The sequence below is a fragment of the Prenolepis imparis genome, unplaced genomic scaffold, assembly GCF_030444845.1.
Source record: "Prenolepis imparis isolate NDT839.2.m4 unplaced genomic scaffold, iyPreImpa1.0 SCAF_8, whole genome shotgun sequence".
Lineage (NCBI taxonomy): Eukaryota > Metazoa > Arthropoda > Insecta > Hymenoptera > Formicidae > Prenolepis > Prenolepis imparis.
This window is the reverse complement of record NW_028141166.1, coordinates 6894369-6916263: the sequence shown is the minus strand read 5'-3', so window position 1 is coordinate 6916263 and position 21895 is coordinate 6894369. Positions and strand designations below refer to the sequence as shown.

The window sequence follows — 21895 nt, the reverse complement described above, 5'->3', positions numbered from 1 at the left end:
TGTTAGCCTGTAAGCTTGTGACAAAGTGCTGAAAGAGACAAACACAGACAAATATACGGCTGATAAAGTAAAAATATAAATTAGATTTGGATGAGCTGCATCATATAATCGAGGAAATTATATAGGTAGCATTTTTTTAAATACTAGTTAATAGATATTATGAATATCCCGGATATATACATAATATGCATTCCCGGACGTATGATTGCGCGTAAGTTACGTGATTTCTAAATGATGTCATTAACTGTCTAGTTTGTTTTACTAGGAAACGATGCTCGTCACTTCGCCTTTCTTCATTTCTATTGACGATACGGTCGATTAACAGTAACAGAATAATATTAGAATAATTCAGCAATCTCGACAAACTGTGTATTTTCTTGAACAAACTATCGATATTGGAAATTTTCAACTCGTTCTGCAAAGAGGATCTGTCGAAACTGATAATTTGCATAGCTTGAAACACTTTCAATGAGACTTTTTTACGACTCTAGGGCATAGTTTCTTCAGAATTATTTCCCCTCTTCTCGTCTCCGTCTCACTTGGCACTTATGTCTGTCATTTCTTACGTATAACAGGTCAGACGATTTACTCAGCGTCGTTATGAATTGACAGGTTTACACAATTTCGCATAAACCGGCATCTTGTGCTCTCGTTTATATGTATATCTCTTCGGGTTTCTCTGCCCTCTGTATAGATATATCCTTTACTTTATGATGAAATACACTTGCTTGACATCCTTGCGTTTTGAGCCTTATTTTAATGGCTCGTGAAATTAATTAAGCGCGAGCAAATAACTGGGGTGCAGGTTTATATATAAATGTTACGTAAAACATTTAATTGCCCGCACCAACAAATCGACATCTCGAACATTCTTTTTTATTTCGAATGGCCGGGTGAAAGTCCACGCGATACTAAAATTCTTCCCGCGAAGAATTCGGCCTTTGTTCCTCGATCTCTCGAGGAGCAGGACCTCGAAGCATCTTGTCAGTCAACGACACGAGAGTTTAATATTATATTTGCATGGATTCGCTCTCTTGCGTCATGCGATAATTGCAGAATCTCTATTAATCGATGCGCCTCCATCTGGCATGCCAAACGATTTCACTTCGATTGCATGTAAATGATAAATCAGGCAAAGACCCCTAGGAAAAATGTTACACCGACGGAAGTGAAAATTCCTGATTGACCGCACTTTTCATTTCCTGAATGTTACGCGTGTCGTTGACATCATTTTCGGGAGACATTGATGTGTAAGGATAAAATAAGAGATAGGCATAAATTAATATCAAATAATGTTTTGTCATTCATATTTTCCTCTCGAATAATTTCTCTTTCAGTATTCATACTATTATGCATATCGCGATTTCGTAGTGATTTTTGATTTTTAAAAATATTTCTTTTAATTGCGTAAACTAAGAAACGGCTCATAAAAAGAGATATAATAACGATATTAATTAGAAATCTTGCCATTTATCTTTAATAACCTTTCGAAAAATGAAATGTCACGCTCCGAGCGGTTTCGATGTTTCCCAAGGATGTCGGCGTAATTAAGCGATCGCGATTAACGAGTGAGAAAAAATCGCGATTCCGGCCGAGAAGTTCTCCATTAAATTCCCCGTTCTGTTAAAGTACCGAAGAATGAAAACGTCGCAGCGATTCTCTCGATCGAGCTGTTTCACAAGTGAAAGCACATTTCACTGTCTGACCTATGGATCCTCTTCCATCATTGTACGGAAGATGATTCTCTTCCGCTAATGCTTAGGCGCCACTTGCGTGTAGGTATCACTTCTCGTGTTATGATAATATATGCCTAGATTGATAGACCGTAAAAATCATGATAATGAGTTTCGACGGAACAACAATTTCTGGAGAAAATATTAAAAATTGAAAATAATAAAAATATTAAATATTAAAATACTGAAAATTATACTGCACGGATTAATTTTGAATTTTAGACAAACTGTAGTAAGATATTTTTAGAAAGGAAAGAGAACAAGGTGACAAGTTAAAATGAGAACAAAAAAATTTATTTAAATAAGAAAAAGCAGTTTTTTTTACACTTTGTTAGTTTAAAAAAAATGTTAAGCACATAAAGAGAATACTGACAATCGTCTGCAGATCATAGATTAACTTTGAAGGCCACAGTCACTTTCTACCGCTAAAGAAAGTGAAACTTTTCGTAGACTCGAGGTCGTTAGTTGACCCTCATGTGCTTCACGACTGGCAGACACTCCTTGTAATAGCATACATGCACGCTCTATCATTCGCATTATGCAATATCTCTGATCGTCGATTATTTCAATGATATGCAATCGAAGGACACGAGACATATGTTATTATAAAGATTAATGTTTATTCTCTTTCGAATATATGAATTTTTATTAATGTATATAAATTTCTTATGTATATTATTTTTTTTTAATCGTAGCATTCTATGGAAATCATATATGCATTCCCCCATCGGCGATTTCCTTTCGCAAACGCAAATAATTCGAAATAAATAAATGTCAATCAATTGGCTCACATCTGTTTCAAATTAATATTAAAGCTTACATCACACGGCACAGGTCATTTTACGCGTATATAAAATTAAATCGAGATCTACTTTCTCATCGTCGTCATCACAGGTCGTTGACACAACGTGCAATTAAGAGTGAAACGAAAGAGTTTATTGGCTGAGCAGAATATCGATATATCCATTTCTCTCGCGCTCTGCGTGTTGCAAGAAATGTAAGAAATGTATTCGAGTAAATCTTTCATTATTCTAATTATTCTGTCTCTTACAATCGATAATCTATTAGCAAATTGCGCGATTACATTGATAACGCATCATATCTGCGTTATTAATTTTCTTTAATCGCGCAATTTGCTTCAAGCGTCAATTACAAAATTCTGCATAATACGCTAGATGTGTACAACTATATATATATATATCTGGAGCAAATAGATCACAGATCGCGACCTCCATTGCGATGCGACTCAAACATTCTTGCCCAAGAGATTCCCAAGTAGATCACCGTGGTCTAGAATCCACATAGAATCCAAAAAAAGAGATATGAAGGAAATGTAACTCATTATCTCGCCGTATACATATATTCATCAGTAATCATAATCGCAAATTATGTGTACAATGCACATATAAAATTATGTGGTGACAGAGATCTTATTTTATCAATGCGTGATGGCCTACGGCCTACACAATGTATCATGTATTTTTCAAAATTGCAATAAATTTGTTTTTTCAGTTCTTCGACAAAAAAATAAACGTGATTTCTTTTATTTACACCGAATTGTATTTAGCAACTAAGTTTATTGCGAGAAATCTTGTCACGTCATCCGAAAGGATTCACTGGATTACGAACAACTATGTCTTGCGAAACGTGAACTGGAACGGACGCAATTAAACAAAGATAGATCCACCTCGTTCCATTTCAAATCTCGTGCATTTACACGCAATTTTGATGGAATTGACTTGTACAGAATGTCATTGTTACGGTTAAGGAACCGTTGCACCTTCCAAGAATAATTATCAAAGGATATTGCAGCGCTATTTTGTTTTGCATCATCACTGCCTTGCATCGAGACGGGCGAACACGATATCATGACTATTTTTTTACGAAAGAGATACAACGATAAAAGTATAATTTACACGAAAGTCAGCGTTGAAATATGGCACACTCTCTTTCTGACATTTTGCAAATTATCGTGTTAGTAAAGAATTAATTTTTACGTAGCGAAATATAGATTAAATGGTGTTCTCTATCTCGCAATCACTAATATTTATGATATAATCGATGTATCATTATCTGAAATAAATCCTTTAACCTTTTGTACTCATAAATGCTCACGGTTTCTAAATTACGATGTGATATAAAGACATTATTGCTTGAAAATGTATACAATTGTTGTATTATAATTTTAAATATCGGTTTAAATTTTAAATAATAATTAATTATTAATCACAAAAGCTACTTTTTATCTCCTCGATCCAAGATCAGTGCAATTTTACGATAATACATATGTAGAAGTGTGTTGTGTACAGAGCATTATTGAATTATTGCCTGTTACAAAACAGTAGATATATCGATTTAGATTGCGCAAGTATGGTAGGTTTCTATACAACAGCATGATGATCTAAATCTGATCCGATCAGACCTGTCATTATTTACATTGCGCACTTTAGGTATTATCTCTTACCGATTATATATACGTGCTCCTTTCTTGCACGCTGTAGAAAATAGACGAGAGATTGAATCTCCATCACGTACTCTCACCTCTTTTATAATGTTCAGATGTGATTACGAAATAAACTTCCGGAACGAAAACTTAGCTCTTCTCTCAGCTTATATATTATTTAATGAAAATAATGTATATTAATATATATTAATTTATTAATATATATTAATATATGATATACATATATAAATTAAATATTAATTAATTTAATTAATTTAAATTATATATATATTAATTTAATAATAATATATGTATTATATATTTTATAATATAATGTATTAAAGGCTGGGAATAATTGATCGAATTTTTATATTGAGACGATAAAAAAGCTGACGGAAGGGAATAAAGATAAACGCGTCGCGAGATTAAAACATGATCAACTTTTACTCTCATCGACGATACGAAACATGTCGCGTGCCCATTATAATAAATTTTCTTAGTGCATGTGCTCGATATGGTTGGCAACAGCAGCAGTAGAGGAAGTTTTATAGACGGAGCTCGGGTCGGAGAAAGTAAAGAGAACGATATATTTATTCGGGTTACACGGCTGCGATTGAACAACACAGCGTCATCGTTCGCGAACAAATGTGCGAACGATTTGAACACGCGTCATGTATTACATTACGTAACACCGATCGAAGAGAAATAAATTATTGGTATAAATACGTAAGAATACTTTCAGGGAATACCTGAATATCTATTATGGCGCAATGAAAAATAATAATTAAATATAAAGGATTTCTTTCTAAAGTGTTTTAATACGATTCAATGAGAATAAATGCAACAGCTTTAAGATGACAGATGATATGTGATTTAAATGATGTTAACACAAGTATATATTATATATTGTACAATGTATAAATATTGCATTGCACAAGTGTAAATAAGATGTATCTCTTCTTAAGATAATCTTCACCTTATACTTTTTACTTAACTTATACTTACCTTAGACTCTTTCATTCGGTATTTTTCGAACATGATTTGTACCCTACCTCATAAATGTTGTATTAATCCATGTAAATATTATATATTGTATACTATATAAATATTGCATTGCACAAATGTAAAGAGATATATTATCTTAAGATAATCTTCTACATACTTTATACTCTTTTACTCGGTATTTTCCAAATACGACGTGTCTCTACCTCGTTAAATTGAGTCATCACTATCAGACAAACGCGGGATTATTCAGCGGAAATCCCAGATAATTATATTTCGCGCCAAGTTCCGGTTGAGGTGCTAATTGGATCTGTCATATTGAAACCTGTCACACACGCGAGCGTCACGCGAGTTGACGCCAGCGATGTGGCTGCTGCAAATTTCTTCACTCACCGTCGTCGTCGTCATCGGTCATTCGCGCCGCCAGCCATGGTGACGTGTTGCTTCGTATAGAGCGGCCAATTTCCCCGACTTTCTTCACGAACGCCGTCTGGCCGCCTCCTCGCCTTCTTCTATTCCGGCGCGTAAAAGTCTCGATCTATCCGCCGCGCTGCGAGCACAAACTCCTCTTTCGGGAGTTCCTCCCACGACGAGAGTGCGCGAGAACCGCCTTGGCTCTCTTCGCGATCGATCGATCGATCGATCGATCGATGGTCGAGAGGACGTTCCCGGCAAAGGTCGCGGTTGCGCGAGTGATCGCGAGTAACATCTTCGAATGGTGCGCGTCACCTGACACTGGTGAACCATTGCGATAGTTCGTTGCCTGACGAGTGTACCTTGCGGTTTTTTCTGAGGTCGAAGACCCAGCTGATTACGAGGCGGAGGAAGAGGCAGCTCTGCGGAACGAAGAGAGAAGGTAGTAAATGTGAAGCGCGAGATGAATTGATTGGCGATTATATTGAAATAATTGGTGGAAATTAATCAGAGATTTTTCTAAACGCTTTTATGATAATGATGCCATTAATGTCACCTTTTACGACGGTATTACTTAAATTCAATTTCGCTGCATAGACGTGTTAAAGGACGCATTTTTATTTTATGTACTTATATTTTATATACTTTATCTATATTTTTCAAACTTACGATTCAGCGAGTTTTCTTAGCCAATTGGGTAAACAAATATAAATTATCGTTATTGCTTAATAAAAGGTGAGTGAAAATTAGAAATCTGCGCAGCCATCGAGAGAAACATTAAGCCTCGCGTTAAATATTGCATATTTATCGTTATATATAATCAAAAGGAATAACACAAACATGTCACAGAGAGAACATCAGGAAAGTCAATATTCATATGTACTTAACATTTTCCCATAGAATCATATATTCTTAAAACGTTTATAATTTTTGCTGTGCACTCTCCATTATTGCAGATAGACCATAAAGTTAAACGCAATAAATGCATGCAGCATAAATAAATATAATTACCACATGACATTGCTTTTAAAATATGTACATATTATTGTTATTGTATGCGATATATTTTCTATTTATACGTTCTATTTATACATGATTGGAATGATTGTTACTTAATATGTATCTAATCCTATCGTAATCGTATTTCTTGGCTCTTATCACGGATCTAGGAAAGGTAAGTTGCTTTTATGTATGTATATATATTTTTTAAATATATTGTGTATATATATATATATATACCTATATATAAAGAAATTATATTATGATTTTTTTTTCTATTTTTTTTTTATTTCTATTTTTTGACGATTATTTCTGTCTGCAATTTTTATAAAGTACCATCACAATGAAAAATATTGAATATAAAATTTTTAAGAAGAAAGGAACCGAATAAAATTACATAATAAGAATTAAAAAATTACATAAATGCGTTCATTTATACGATTTCGACCCACTTTTGGGAAATGAGTCAGGCGTCCGCGTGACTTACGTAAACCCGGACACGGCGGGTCCGGGTTCGCGCGGGATTTTGCACCTCTTTTTATTTTTCCTCCTGTAGGAGAATTACCGAAGTGCGTTACTCTCTCTTTCATTGGAAAGTCACTTGGCCGTTTCTTCGCGGTTGAGATGCCGCATGCGTCTACGCGCGTGATCGCTGCACGGCGCCACATCACGAGAGTGATCGTCCAGTCTGACCCATGAATAGCTTTACTACTTACTTAGACGCGTACAGAGAGCCAATGTTTAAAATAGTCGAGTTTAATCGGATATTCGAATTATTCAGACAGCCCGTTGACACTTCTCCCTCAGTTGGTTGACAATAATTATTTTATTACAAATTATTATAAATTATTATTATTTATCTTCTATCTTTTTGATTTATTGGATGAATATTGATTTCACGTGTAATATTAGAGCCTATCTGAATGCAAATTTGTTATATATAATTTAAATTTTTGTAACGATTTACAAAAATTATTTTATTATATTATAAATTATTATTATTTATCTTCTATCTTTTTTATTTATTGGATATTAATTTTATGTGTAATTATATTAGAGTCCATCTGAATGTAAATTTATAATATAAAATTTAAATTTTTGTAATGATTCTCTCTTTAACATTTGAAGCTAAATCATTTTGACATTTATAACTTTTTAGAAACAAAATTAGATTCTTGTAATCCTTGTAATTTTAAAAGACCTGATTTTATCATCGTGTCGCGCATAGAAATGACAAGTTTAAATGGCGAGGAATAGATTCTGTTGAGCAACTGTCTTTAAAAAAAGTAATAGACTATCGATACTAGAAACCGTGCGTAGAATAGTTTGTAGTCATTTTAAATCAATTACGGTGCAATAAAGCATTGCAGAATGCATTCAAAAGATATGTGCCTTTAAATTCTTCGCAGTATAAGCGTCCTTAATGCTTTTTTTTTTAGACAAACCCATGTATAAGATTTCGAAATCTTGAGTTTTTGGTATTACTCAATTATTCTTCAAATTGTACTCAAAGAATTGCAAAAATAACATGCACTGATTCTAAAAAGTTTATTTGCAATATTAAGTTTGGAATATCAAAATAATGACTTTATGTGAAAATATAAGTATTATCAAAGTTATTTCTTTTTTTTCCATACTATACATGAATAATATTTCGAAGAATATTTAACGTGAGATAAATATTAAGTAGCTAAAAAATTGTTATTAGAAATTATAACAATATACACACACATGCAATATATGCGAATTTTTATATATTTAAATTTTCTTCCTCATGAGAATAATTGAAAAGAAAAGATAGCTGCAAGAAACATGAAGTGTTTAATGACTAACTTAAATAAATTATTACATAAGTGTTTTGAGGTCAGAATAGTACTCTTTCAAAATGATGGTCAAGATGGAAGGAGAGTTCGTTTTAATTAACTCTTAGGATTGTCTCGAGTGAGTGCAATAATTATAAATATGTTTTATATTTTGCATAATGATGATTAGCAATTGTAAAAGTAAAGAGAATATTAATATAAATTAATGTGAAAAATATAAGCATAGTTTTCCTGAAATAAACATTTCTCCTAAATTCTGCCGGTGGGTTATCAAATATTATATACGATGCAAATATCGTGACTCGTTATCGTTCAAACAGACTATTATTTATAGTTCCGCCACGTGCCTGGCGTTTTTCTATAAAATAACGAAGATGAATGGTCCACTTTGGAGAAACTATCCATTACATAAGCTAGTGTGACGATTTGCAATTTTGTATGAGATAATCTTAAAATGAGTTGAGAAAGCGAGAGTTTGAACGCAAGTTGCTAAGCTTTAAAATCACGCAATAATATAGTCTTAATACGTATATTACAGATGCAAACTCTCGCGTGTATTGTGTGTGTATGTATACAATTGAAAAAAAATTATAAAAATTATACATGAAAGATGATTTTAATTAATTCTTTCTCAAGTTGTTAAACTCAAATCGTCTAATTATTTTAGGAGGCCGTACATTCTGTTGAAACTGTTATATTATCTGCTATTTGCGAGATGATAAAAAAATGATAAATATTGAACAATACTGAAGTAGGTTACGTAGCTCCCACATTTACATTTAATGACTCTTTTATATCTATTTTTTCTATTGCCTTGGAAAGAGATGATATCACATAACATATGGATAAGTAAACTTTTCCGATTTCTCAAAGTTAATTGTTGCTTACGCGCGAAGCATGACGCTGAAATTGGTTGCTAAATAATATACCGATGCAATAATTTCAAAAATATGTGCAAAAGAGAGCGGAGTATTTTGTAAAAAATCTAATTGTCGAAGTCTTTAGTTTAGATTGTGATTTCATAAAAACAAATCGCGTTTTTCATCATCGCGGATATTTTCCTTGGCGGATAAGAAAGCGACGAAATAACTTCTGAGCACTTTATGCACTGTGACTTTATGCGCGTGCTTCGATAATAATTTACGAGCTTTACGATGTGCCAATCCGAGGGGTGTTAAGAGAAATAAACGAGGGAGGATATCCGATTGCGAAGAGCGATCTGGATAACGTCTTCTGGCTGAACGGGTTTCGCTAACAAAGTGAGGGCGCCCCACCTGCCTGCAGGAGGCGAGGTTCTCGCGATTCTCGATTCCGAAGGGGCACACATGCTCGCCTTCGTTCCCCTTCGGACTCCGTAAGACATCGGGACCTCCTTCACTGTGGTCCTCAAACGAGCCTCGCGCTCCGCCAGGTACACAACTGCTCGCTCGCTCGATCGCTCGCTCGCACGCACGCACGCACTCGTCGCACCGGCACTCGTAAGTTCACGCAATTCATTCGCTTTGATCGGCCACGTGACACGCTCGTTAAGATTTTGTTGATTTTTTTTAATTTTTATACGCGTTAAAAGAAATTTTATTGATTCGAACGAATTGAGTTGCTCTATAATAAATTAATTTTATTTATTAATTGTCTCTACTAATTCTGTCATATTTGTGCGCGATTATTTTACCAGCTAATTACTTATTTGTTCTTACAATTTGCGATTCATTACTCAATCAACTATTTTACGCCTGTAATTTGACAATCAGCTGATTTTGACAGCTGCTTATTACTAAGGCCTTTACTCCTGAATTTATTTTTAGTTAGTCATTTATTCGTTCCTTATTTTCTGCGGTTTCTTTTTTCTGACTATTATAAGAGCCAAATTAGACTGGGAATAATGTTTTTTTTTACGCTATTACGCTATGTGAAACTTTTGAAGAAAATGCCAATCTTTCAAAAGTATTTGATTTGTATATATCAACTTTATACAGTAATATTTACTTGTATATAATTTTTTTTACATTTATCGAATACAATTATTATGAATATTGACTAATTATTTATTGTTCATGAAATTGGATCAGTTTGGTTAAAAATCAGTTTTTAGATTAACTTTTTTATTATTGTTTACTTTATTATTAAGTTTATATATGAAGCATCTCCTTTCACTCGACATTTAAAATTAACTTTCAATTTTATTGCCAGGAATTTTATGTACATACCGCCTTGTGAAACATCTTCTTATTTACACAGAATAAATAAAACACAAATCGACCAAGTGAGAAAGACATAATGCGGGTAGTCTGCACATTTTGCGGACTGTTCTTGGCCATTGCCATTGTCAGTTGCAGTCCTATTGTCAAGAGAGATGTGGAAAAGCCATCCGAGGAAGATCTCAGTCCATTGAACGAAGTAAGTAGTCTTGCATTTTGTTTCTTCTCTTTAAAGAGCCTGAAAGCGACTTGTGCCACTTTGCATGTTCAAGTATGTTATACATAAAGCTATTTCTAGTCGTGTATCGAGAGATTTATCAGAAGATGGGACGAGTTACCTTGAATCGTCTTAGAAAGTAAAAGAATAAAATTCAAAAAGAGTTGCAATCATGCAGTTGCACATCGTACTTCAATAATGTAATTTAAATGCTGAAATACTTGTGTGTGTGTGTGTGTGTATGCACAAAAAACTATTAATCGATCTCTCGCGTTGGGAATTTATGATCATTACGTCGTGTGTCCTCGGAGGTTCTCAGGAAATTGATACACGAAATGAAAGCGCAATCGAATCTCCGACACGGGGAAGTCGCGCTTCTTTAATATATGATTGACAAGAATTTGACAAGCGGCAGCGTGTCGCTTAAAGCTGTCCTTTCATTTTCTTTCCCCCTTTTAAGCAACGTGCCAAATGAATGCGATACCTTCACTCGACCTAAAACGCGGACAGCTCCAAACATATTGCTATAGAGAATAAAAAGGCAAATGTAAAGCGACCAAAGTGAAAGTAAATATCGTAAAAATTGCTAACTCGATAATTCGCGTGAACTGTTTACATAGAATGCAATTGATAAATAAAGAATTTTTAGTGTACACAAAAATCATATATAAATATTTCTCTTTTAGATTTATTTAGGGGAAAGTCTTATATATATTTTTCATCTTGTGTCTCTCCTTTCTTTTTATTAGAAAGAGAGATGAAAATAAATTATAATTATAACTTTATACGAGATTTTTAAAAATTTAAAATTATTAATGTTTTTCTTAATCGTAAAAAATGAGCTTTTCTAAAATGAAATTACTCGTCGTTGTAATACGAATTATATCGGAAGGAAAATGTATTCTATTTCGAGCGCATCATGTTAAAACTAAATGTGCTACACGGTAAATGAGAGAAAAAATTGGAAAAAGCAGACAGATGTATATGAAAAAGACTGAGACGAAAGAGATCGACAGACACACATGATCTCGAGAACGAGTCAAGAGTGAAAGTGGTTGGCGCTGCTTTTACGAACTTAACATGTAGGAAATGGATGGACACGCGTGTAACGAAATTTCCGCAGCACGCACGTGGTACGTACGCGTATCGTCCATAACGAGCAACGAAATATCGTCTTCCAAGCTGATGAGCACGCATATTAATATAATCGCAATGCGATTCCGCTAGAACAACACAGTGCGGCACTTACGTGTCGATCTCGCTCGCCTAAAATGAAAGCAGCGTTGCATAATGATCAGAATTGTGTACGAAATTATAGGATTTAACAATAATGTAAATATCGCGCGTGCGAGACGTAATTGTATAATAATAATTTTTTTTAATTTTACATAATTTTATATAGTGTTTCAGTAATTTGGAAATCTTTATCTAAAAACTCGTATAAAAATATAAATGCAAATATTTAAAGAGAAGGTGATTTCAACAGCGTTGATGTAACTAAACGCGAAATACTTGATTGATAAATAAAAGTCACAGTGAGTCGATAAAATTCATCGTGGAGAAAACGTTTTCCCGCAATAATATACATCTCATCTTCGATTTTTTTTCTTTCCGCCTGTTATTAATTATGAATTTTACCTCCAATCTGTATGTCTTATTTTTAGATTATTTCTGTTATTTTAAAAAAACTTAAAGAAATTTAATTTTATATAGGTCTACGTAATCGAAGCCGACGAAGCCGATGGCGAAAGGAGCGATAGGGATAAGAGAAAGATTGGTCTTGTGCTTGGAGTAAAGAATGGCATCCTCAACTTCGTGTTTGGCGTAAGAATTAATAATTAGCAAACTTTTAAAAATAAATCTCTTCTCTTACATTTAACAAATCTCATCAAAGTAATTAATATTTAATAAATATTTTTATAATTTAATATAAATTTCGTATAATTTAATATAAATTTATATAATTAATATTTTTATATTTTTATTAATTGTATGAATAATTAAAAAAACCGCGAATCTGAAATAAGAATCTGTTACAAATAAAAACATGTACATCGAGAGACGTTGAATGTAATGCAGAGATATTATAGAGACCGTCAATTTTTTTCTCTTCTTTGATAAATGCATATTTCTCTAGAAAGTGGACTCCTTATTGGACTCAAAAATAAGAGCGCTCGACGCTCTCGACGAGTCGAACAAAGCGAAAAACGCCATTTACGGAATTGATCCTACCAAATCGCGCACGTCAGAGTTTCTCAATGGTTTGGTGTCCAAGAAGATTCAGGCCGCGTCAAGCAGCATAGGACCGATTATAAACGGCGCGTCGACGCTCTTCTCAGGAGCTTCGGCTGGTTTGACGAATGCACTTGTCTCGAAAATCGCGCCTCTAAGCTCACTTTCCGGTGGTCTTTCTGGTGGAGGTGGAGGTGGAAGTGCAGGTATGTACAAAATAAGATACGAGAAGTTCTCTTGTTAATTTACACCGATTCTGATAGAGGTACGTAAAACTAATGGAGAAAATGCTCTCTCTAATTTCTTTCTTTCATAAATAATTAAATAAGAATTATTTTTCTACCTTCCAAAGTACTTTATAATTACTGTGTGTTTCGCCATTGATATATACACATTTTTTTAAACAAACAACCGTGTGTTTGCGTTTATCTGTCAGATTATTCAATCGTTTCGCTAAAAAAATATAGGAGGTGGTGGCGGATCGGCTCCCGGCGGATCTGCTTTTCTCGGCACTCTCCTGACCCAAGGAATCGGCCTTTTGTCGAGCGTAAGCCAAACTAGTGGCAGTTTAGGCGGTTTAAGCGGTGGTCTCAGCGGAGGAGCGGGAGGAGGCCAGACCACTTCCGGCGTAAGCAACACGAGCTCTGGTGGTGCTCAGGCCGGAGCTGGAGTCGGAGCCTTCGCCAATTTGGCAGGGGTACGATCGCAATGAGCTCATTTCACCCTTCTCTAAATTATGACTTTTTTTCTTCTACTCTTTAAGTCTCACACATGTCGCCTGCTCTGTGTCTGACATGTAATGCAAGCTGTCTCTGCCCGGGGAGGGACTCTGAAATATATCTTCTCGTAAGAGAAAGTAGTTCGCTACTTTTAATAAACGGAATATAACAGTTTTTTTTAACGAATCTCATTAAACAAACTTGGACGATGGGTAACTGTTTTTGCAAGTGACAACGATTAACTTCCGCGCTACAAGTGAAAATACATAAGTGCATGTTGTGTAAAAGTGCAAATAATTTTTGTATGTAATTTTTTATTTATTATTTATCAATACTTTTCAGCTTGCATGTGTAATTCTATTTTTAATATTCTTCTATTTTTTTTCATTTCACGTTAAAATAATACGATACGTTTAACACAAAGCTGCTATATAATTCCAATGGAATCTTAACTTATTTAATAACAATATAATTCGAACGTATCTCTACGTTCTGTCTACTTTGGTCTTTTTCTTTCTCTCTCTCTCTGTACCCTGAAAAAAAATTCTGTTACTATTGCTGCTATATAAACACAGCGAATAACAATCGAAAGTAATAAAGAACCTGGTTCACCGGTGATGCTTCATTAAATTTCCAACTATGCGACTAATCAACGTTGCTGATTAAGGTAAAACTCCCTTATATAATCTTGGAAGGCATCTTTACGAGACGAGATCTTCCAATAACCGCAAACTATGTCTGCGATTAAAATTAAGTATTGTGCATAAACAGTACGATTACACGCCTCCGCAAGCGGTTTAAAAGCAAGCGGGATAAAAGCGGGCCGATGGGATGCGAAAATGGGAATTTTGGACTGCGGACTTTTTGTACGCCTGGACCGGCGGAGCAGCAGGGAACGCTTGAGAGAAGACATATCCTTGGGGAAAAAAACACAGAGTGACGAACAAACGTTAAACAGGACGTTAAAAGCGGAGTTAGCACATCAAAACGGAGAAGGGGACGGACAGATTTTTCGCATGGATGAATATAAGCGTTCCATTTAATATGGAATGTGTGGAATTTTTGTTTCTAGTTGGGCTGATAATTGGCAGGATCTCTCTTCCTCCTCTTTCTCTCGCTCTAGAAGTCCTTCCTCCTGTAAAAAGTCTATACTTAGAGCGCCCGAACAAAATATATAAAAGGGAAAGAAAGAAAAAAAATTCTGCAAAAAAAAAGGAAACGCTCTCCTGGACGAATCGACGCTTCCGGTTGAATCATGGGGCTGCGCTGTATTCTAACATTACAGATGAGCTAGCATGAATCGACTTGCCATCATAAAAGTTGTAAATAATTTAACAGTAGCCTCTAAGCGAGACGAACTAGTGAATTGTGTAAATGATGTAAATAGCGCATCCAAAAATGCTCTATAACACGTAAAGCTAATATTGAGGATGATGATGATGATGATGATGCTGATGATGCTAATGTCAAAAATAAACTTATAATTATATTTTTGTCTATTATTTGTGATAAATTTATTATAGAGTATCACGAAGTCCAATATATCCTCTTTCCCACATCCTTGTTGCATCTTTATATCTTAGAATTTATTTGTACGGACAATCATTCTAATTTTTTTAATTTATTATATTTTTAAAATACATTAATAAGAGATTAAGCTTATAATTAAAATTAAGAATGTAATTTTTTTTATTACCTTTTCTCTATCTTTTTAAAGTATTATTCATACAAATATTTTATACAAATATATTTTTGTAGGAGTACACAAATTTTTCAAATAAATATATAAATCCTATGTTTAATCATACAAAACTTTTATTTTGTACATTTGTATTTAAATAAATACAAATAAAATATATCCGCGCGAAATAAAATTATAGTAAATATAGAGTTGTAAAAATAGTGATTCTCGTCTCAAAGAATCGTTCCTCTTTTCCTTCATATTTATTCGAATCATTAGAAATCAAAGAAATTACAAAGAATGGATACCCATACATGCTTTTATATAAAATCTTTAAGTTTTATAATTTTTCCACGTGATACTTTTTATACTGCTTTCAAACGATGATGAAATATGTGATCAAGTAGTGTGACGAAAGAAAATTGAATAAATCTCATTTCATATCGTGCATTTATGTGCAGAAGGTGCCTATTACTACTACCACGGATGATACACCCGTCTTCGATAGGGCTAAGGTGTCCTTGGATATACCATCAAGAGCCTTTGGCGCTGGTTTCACCATAGTAACTAATATTAGCAAAATTCTTAACAGCCTAATCCTAGTAAGTATCGCGTATATGTTAATTAAAGCGACACCTAGTAAAAAATACGATAATGGTTTCTGTTGACGCAAGAATCTAATCATATAGTTTTGTGATGATTGTGTTTTTTTAATTCAATCGCGCTCAAACGATTAACATATTCAAGTTACCCTTTACTCAGAATATATGAAAAAAAAAAACGAGCTCTATATCCGCTCTCTCGACAAAAACAGGAAATTATTAACTTCCGCGCATACGAATCATTTATTGATCTCTCTTGTCCTTAACAGTTGAATTGTTCCCACATTTCAGAATTCGGCTCGCCGAACACAGACGGTCCTAGAGGTCTTCAAGCCGTTTTTCCGCGGTTCTTTCGCTATAAAGGGTTTACCATCGGATCAGAACTGAGACATCTCATTTCCCTAGGGATTATTGTACTATTACGACTAAATTGCTCAATAATTATTGTTTCGTCAAGAAACATTCAGCAAGTTCCACATATTTCTTAAATAATACCGTTGACAAGAACTTGTCGAGCTTGTTTAGAGTCTTGAAAGATTTTAAATCCCATTTTGTTAAATGGCATATACGACTTAAAATATTGTGTTCTTGGTAGGATATTTTTTCGCTGTCGTGTTACACAACTATTATTTATGACGCCATATTTTTGCCTTATTTTTTTATCTATTATTCTTCCATGATCGTTATTCAATCGAATAATAAATTAAATTTTTTCTGTATGACCAAAAAATTGGCGCCGTAAGTGACAGACAAGTTTTTAATGATTAAGAACATATTGTATAAGTAAAAATTATTTTTGAAACAATTTAGTCAGATTTTAATTAAATAGCATGTAATAATAAAATTCTAAATACGATAAAATAAGAAAGTAGGAGAAAGAGCAATAATCAAATTAGTTTACATCCCATAAAATTAATTCTATATAATTATGGTTGTGAAAAATTTTTCGAAAATTCCCCTGATATACATATAATATGTACATTACTTCGTAATTTAATACGTATTGCCATAATCTATTGATTCGCATAAATTAAAAATATAATTGCGTAGACTTTTTATTTCATTTGACAACATATTGCTTAAGATACCTATTTGTATGGCAAAATGGAAATCTCATATTTATCAAAACCGGTTTATTAGGCAATAAGCAAATCGCAATAAGAAGTTCTACGTTAATAATATGAGTTTGATCACCTGAGAGACCATTCGATGATTTATTATTCACACAATTATGCGATATACTTGGATATATTTCTTATACAAGATCAAACGGTCAGGGTGTCTTACCAGGCAACATCTCGACCATGTAACATTTTGCCGCTCATGTACGAGGATGTTCTTAGCAGATGCAACAGCCTGCGGAAATTGCGCTCCTCGTTCCAGCTTATCAAGTGCAATAAAGATAATTTTCTCTTAAAAATAAAATATTAAATTAAAATATCTCCGTTTTTTAATTCAACAACATTTACATTTTCTCGATAATACCTCATTGTACTGGAAAATTAATTATTAGACGTGCACCAATAATATGTACCATACGCCAGAAAGAAGCATGTGTTTGATGATTTATTTTGTGCTGAGAATTTTAGGCATTTTTATCTATCTGTCATTTTTCACGCTTATTCCGGTGCACGTCGGAACAAAAGTAGCTGGAAAAAGTCACTATTTTGCATAACTCTTAGATCAGCGACCTCTTGCTTACGATTTTCCTTTTAACGAATAAGTCAGCGAGGGTCATGAAGAATGAACAGCGAGGTGCAAAGTTCGAGGAAGAATTGCAACAGACAATGTAACTCATGGAAAGAACTCAGGTAGGTAAAAAAAATGGAAAGAACTCTACACACAAACAAGCGACAGCGGCGATGATGCATTTATAATTTATATAATCCACGCAATTTGAATAAAGAATTATTAATAGATGTCTATAAAGAAACATTAACACATAACGGATTAACATACAATAATTTATTTGCGAAATGTGCTGCAAGAAAATTGTTTGCACTATAGTATATATACACATTTAATTTAATTAATTTTGGTTCTTTTACAGTTTATTTTTTATGACCTTTGCTTTATACAACATTCCTAAACGAGAGAAATAAAAAAATCATCATAAAGATAAAGCATTTCTCTTGCGCATAATGCGAATACCTGCATAATTTTTATCTGTTACATGTTTGTATTATTTATCTTTCGTAAAGGCACGATGTTACATAATTATAGCATGAAATTAAAAACAATAAAGCAATAAGTGACATTAATTTCGTACTATGAACTAACTTGCATTTGCATTAAAGAAAGTTCGGTTAATAGTATTCAGATATTTTTTCTTTTTACGAATATTGTTTTTGATCGCAATTACTTAATGAAAATTCCGGCGATTGCCTAATTATCGAAATAATAACATCGAAAGGGCATATCATGCGTAGCATTAAAAAATTTTCACTTGTCCAAAATTTTGATGCAGAATTGCATAGAAATTTCGTTGATTTGTTCCGTTTATACCAGAATACGTAAGATATGTCGTAAAAATGTTGACGACCTTCGGAGCCGATTCTCGAGGTATTGAGAGGTGGAGAAAACTCATCTCGTTAGTGCGGGTTCTACAGTCCAGCAAGATGCACTTGTTTTTACAATTTTATCAGCCATCGTCGTAGATTCATGAGCAATTGTATGATCTGTGAACTTGCAAACACATTTTAGTGTAAAGCGTAATAGTGCATAATAGTGTATAAAGCATAATAGTGAACTAACAATCTACTGTTAGAGATAATTTTTATTTAATAGAAATAGTATAAGATAAAAATTAAAGGTAAGACAATTACTTTTTAATTATATATTCGATATTCTCTTATCTAGAATAAATATTAAATTATAAATATATTAAAATGAAATATTAATGCAATTCTTAAATAGTGCTGGTTGCATTTACCTAAAAAATTTTTCGCGCTTATTTTTATATAGAAAAAATTGCTTTGTATTCTCGTGGAATAATAAGTTTGGATTGAAAATAATAAGACCAATACAGTTAATTATTTAATATGGCTATCATGTAATATATAAATGCCATGTTTGTGTATTTAATAAATTGCCCACGTTATATAATAGATTATTATTATATATTATTATTACATTTTCTAACTTGCCTCTGGACATGGAACGATTCACATTGAGAAATTTGTATTCTTTCATGAAGTTTACTTATATAAAATTACATAACTTTATATTTAAAAACGTTTTAAAATCGAATCATTTTTTAATAAAACTTTGATGAATTCGACGAAAAAAAAAGAAATCGTCTAATAATTTGCTCAAATACTAGACTCTTCTATAACAATTGTTCAGCATCACGTCATGTGTACAACAGAAGGTTATTACTGTAATAATATAATATAACATAATAGCACTAATCTTATATAATGTTTTATTTTTTTTGTAGCCTTTTATAAATTACAGATTTCTGCAACAAATGTAAGTAAAATAAAAATTAAATGTAAAAAAAAAGAGAGAGAACTTTCCGACAAAAATAGAATTCTTTTTCAGATACAGATCAGTATCTAAAAGTTCAAGATTCTTATCAAAGTCAATGTTATTAAAAAAAAAGTTATATATTCTGAAACTGGTTTCTAACTTAATCAGTCTTTCTTAACTACCACTCTGATAGTTGTTCTGGAAAAATATACAAAAGTATTTTCCTATATAACAGTGTTATTAAATTTAGGAATTTTAGTTTCAAAACTCTTTTATGGTTCTATGTAAATCTCACATTATGTGAAAGATTTTTAATTATTGTTCCACTGTCTATATTCTCTCATTAATGTAATTTTCAGCTCTGATTCATGTATTTGGTCAAGGCCGAGTTTTCATTGATCTTCAATACATAAACGCAGTTTGATAATTATGATTTACAAAAAAAATTATCAAAATAACAAAATTTTGCACATCTTGTTTACATATGTATAATTGTTGGTTATAATTGATTGCGGTAATTTTCGCGAATTTATTATTTCCCTTTCTCTCAACTAGTAGCTTATTATTTTACCTAAATTTAAATTACTTTAAGTCATTACTTTGAATAATATTTAATATATAAGTATAGATTATTTTCAAAGAAATCTTCCTTGCAAACAATTTTTTAAAGCATTTAATAATAAAGTAGAAATATGTTTCTAAATCCAAGCTTTGTCTTGTCTTACTTTATAAGTCGATCAAATTTACATAAAATAATGGCAATAAGGTAAGTAGTAAATGTACCGATAATAATAGACAAATAAAATAGACAAGTATTGATATATGTAAACAGGCACCATTAGGTAAGTACTGACGTGCGAGGACACGCTTATTACGTAAGGCAAGTGTATACAAAAAGATGTATGTTACATATATATACATAACCACGTATAACTCCACCTTATATTTCGTCAAACCTAAGATTTAGGACATTCAAGTCAAACATTCACTATAGATACTATTATTTTTGCGTCGAATCGCTATAGTATATTTTATCGAATATTAAATTTAATTAAAGTCTGACATTTCTTAGTTAGCTGTTTTTCTGCTATTATTTCATTGTATATATTATAAAAATATTTCACGCAAGAGTGCATTATTATTATTACGAATTTTGCGTGTAAAGATTTTGGTAACGGTTCTCATAACGGAGAAACTTTTCGCAGATCGATGCACATAGAGCATGTTCAATAGAAACGAACACGTGAGTTTCGTATTCACGCATACCTTTCACAGTGAGATAATTAGCACCCGGTAATCGGAGCGTGTCATGCATCAACGAAAAACTGGCTCGGATAATAACTGTAAAAATATAATTACACGGCACATAAATCATTTTTTATCACTATACTATTTTTTGAAACAAATTCTTGGATTTTTAGAGAAAAATCTCGCTCGATTAAAAACATGTATTTCTTTATCTCTCAATTATTCAGTAATAGTGAATGCTGAAAAATTAAAGAGCGGACGAGAAATTAGCGGCGTTATTCATGATTTATACAATCGTCATGTATGATTTATAAAATTACAATCAGATACATACCAATGGCCATAACGGAATAACTGATCTCGATTACGTGTGTGATTACGAAGAGTGAAAGTGAAAGATGGAAGAGTTCTTATGTACTGTAGTCCACGTGGATCTGAGCTCCGAGCAGGTTTTCGAAGACGAAGTTAAGTACTGCGGTTGTCGATCTCCGGGCAAGACGGCGTGAATCCAATGATTACGTATCGATAATTTTTAGTGGTCTGCCATTGTGTATTTGTGACCGAAAAAGAATACGACAAATTCATCAATGTTATGCTTTACATATGTGCCAAATGAAAAGACGATTCAAAAAGGTTGCATTAGTGTCGATATCCGGCGTGTTCGCGATTTTAATTTTAATTTCAAATTTTGCAATAAATTTTTTTGTGTGGCAATGACACAAAGCTAATAAATTGCACTTATCGATTAAAAAAATTTGGCTTCTCGCGAATTTAAAAAAAAACTTAAGAAAGATAGATGGATGATAAAATCGTATTAATTTTATGTAAATTTATTTTAATCTAAATTTTTTATTTTTTTTATACCGAGCTTTGTTATACATATTGTATAACAAAGCTTATTAATATGTAATATTAAAAATTAAAAAGTTAATGGCATTTCTTAACATTTTGTTTTTTTTGAAGATTACAAATTGATCAGAAAAAATCAAAGTTAAAGTTGTAAATATATAAATAAGATTATATGATGTAAAGGGAAAGTGTGGAGCTTGTATTAGAGAAAATAGTTCATTAAAACCCTATTGTGTGATCGTGCTCCATTTAAATCATGCCGCG

At 32.8% G+C, this 21895-nt stretch overlaps 1 protein-coding gene across 2 annotated transcripts; it reads left to right on the top strand.

Moving 5' to 3' along the window:
- The first annotated feature begins 5794 nt into the window (after positions 1–5794).
- Positions 5795–16901, top strand: LOC145939692 (uncharacterized). Of its 2 annotated transcripts, none has more exons than XM_083044186.1 (7): positions 5795–6034; positions 10653–10811; positions 12543–12653; positions 12967–13267; positions 13529–13758; positions 15923–16063; positions 16355–16901. In XM_083044186.1, exons 2-7 carry the CDS (start codon positions 10692–10694, stop codon positions 16448–16450), a joined length of 999 nt encoding a protein of 332 aa, XP_082900312.1. In that variant the 5' UTR covers positions 5795–6034; positions 10653–10691; the 3' UTR covers positions 16451–16901. The 2 variants fall into 2 exon arrangements, with proteins under 2 accessions (XP_082900312.1, XP_082900311.1); XM_083044185.1 differs by lacking the exon at positions 5795–6034 and adding an exon at positions 9760–9892 and having other exon boundaries at positions 16355–16898.
- The last annotated feature ends 4994 nt before the right edge of the window (positions 16902–21895 follow it).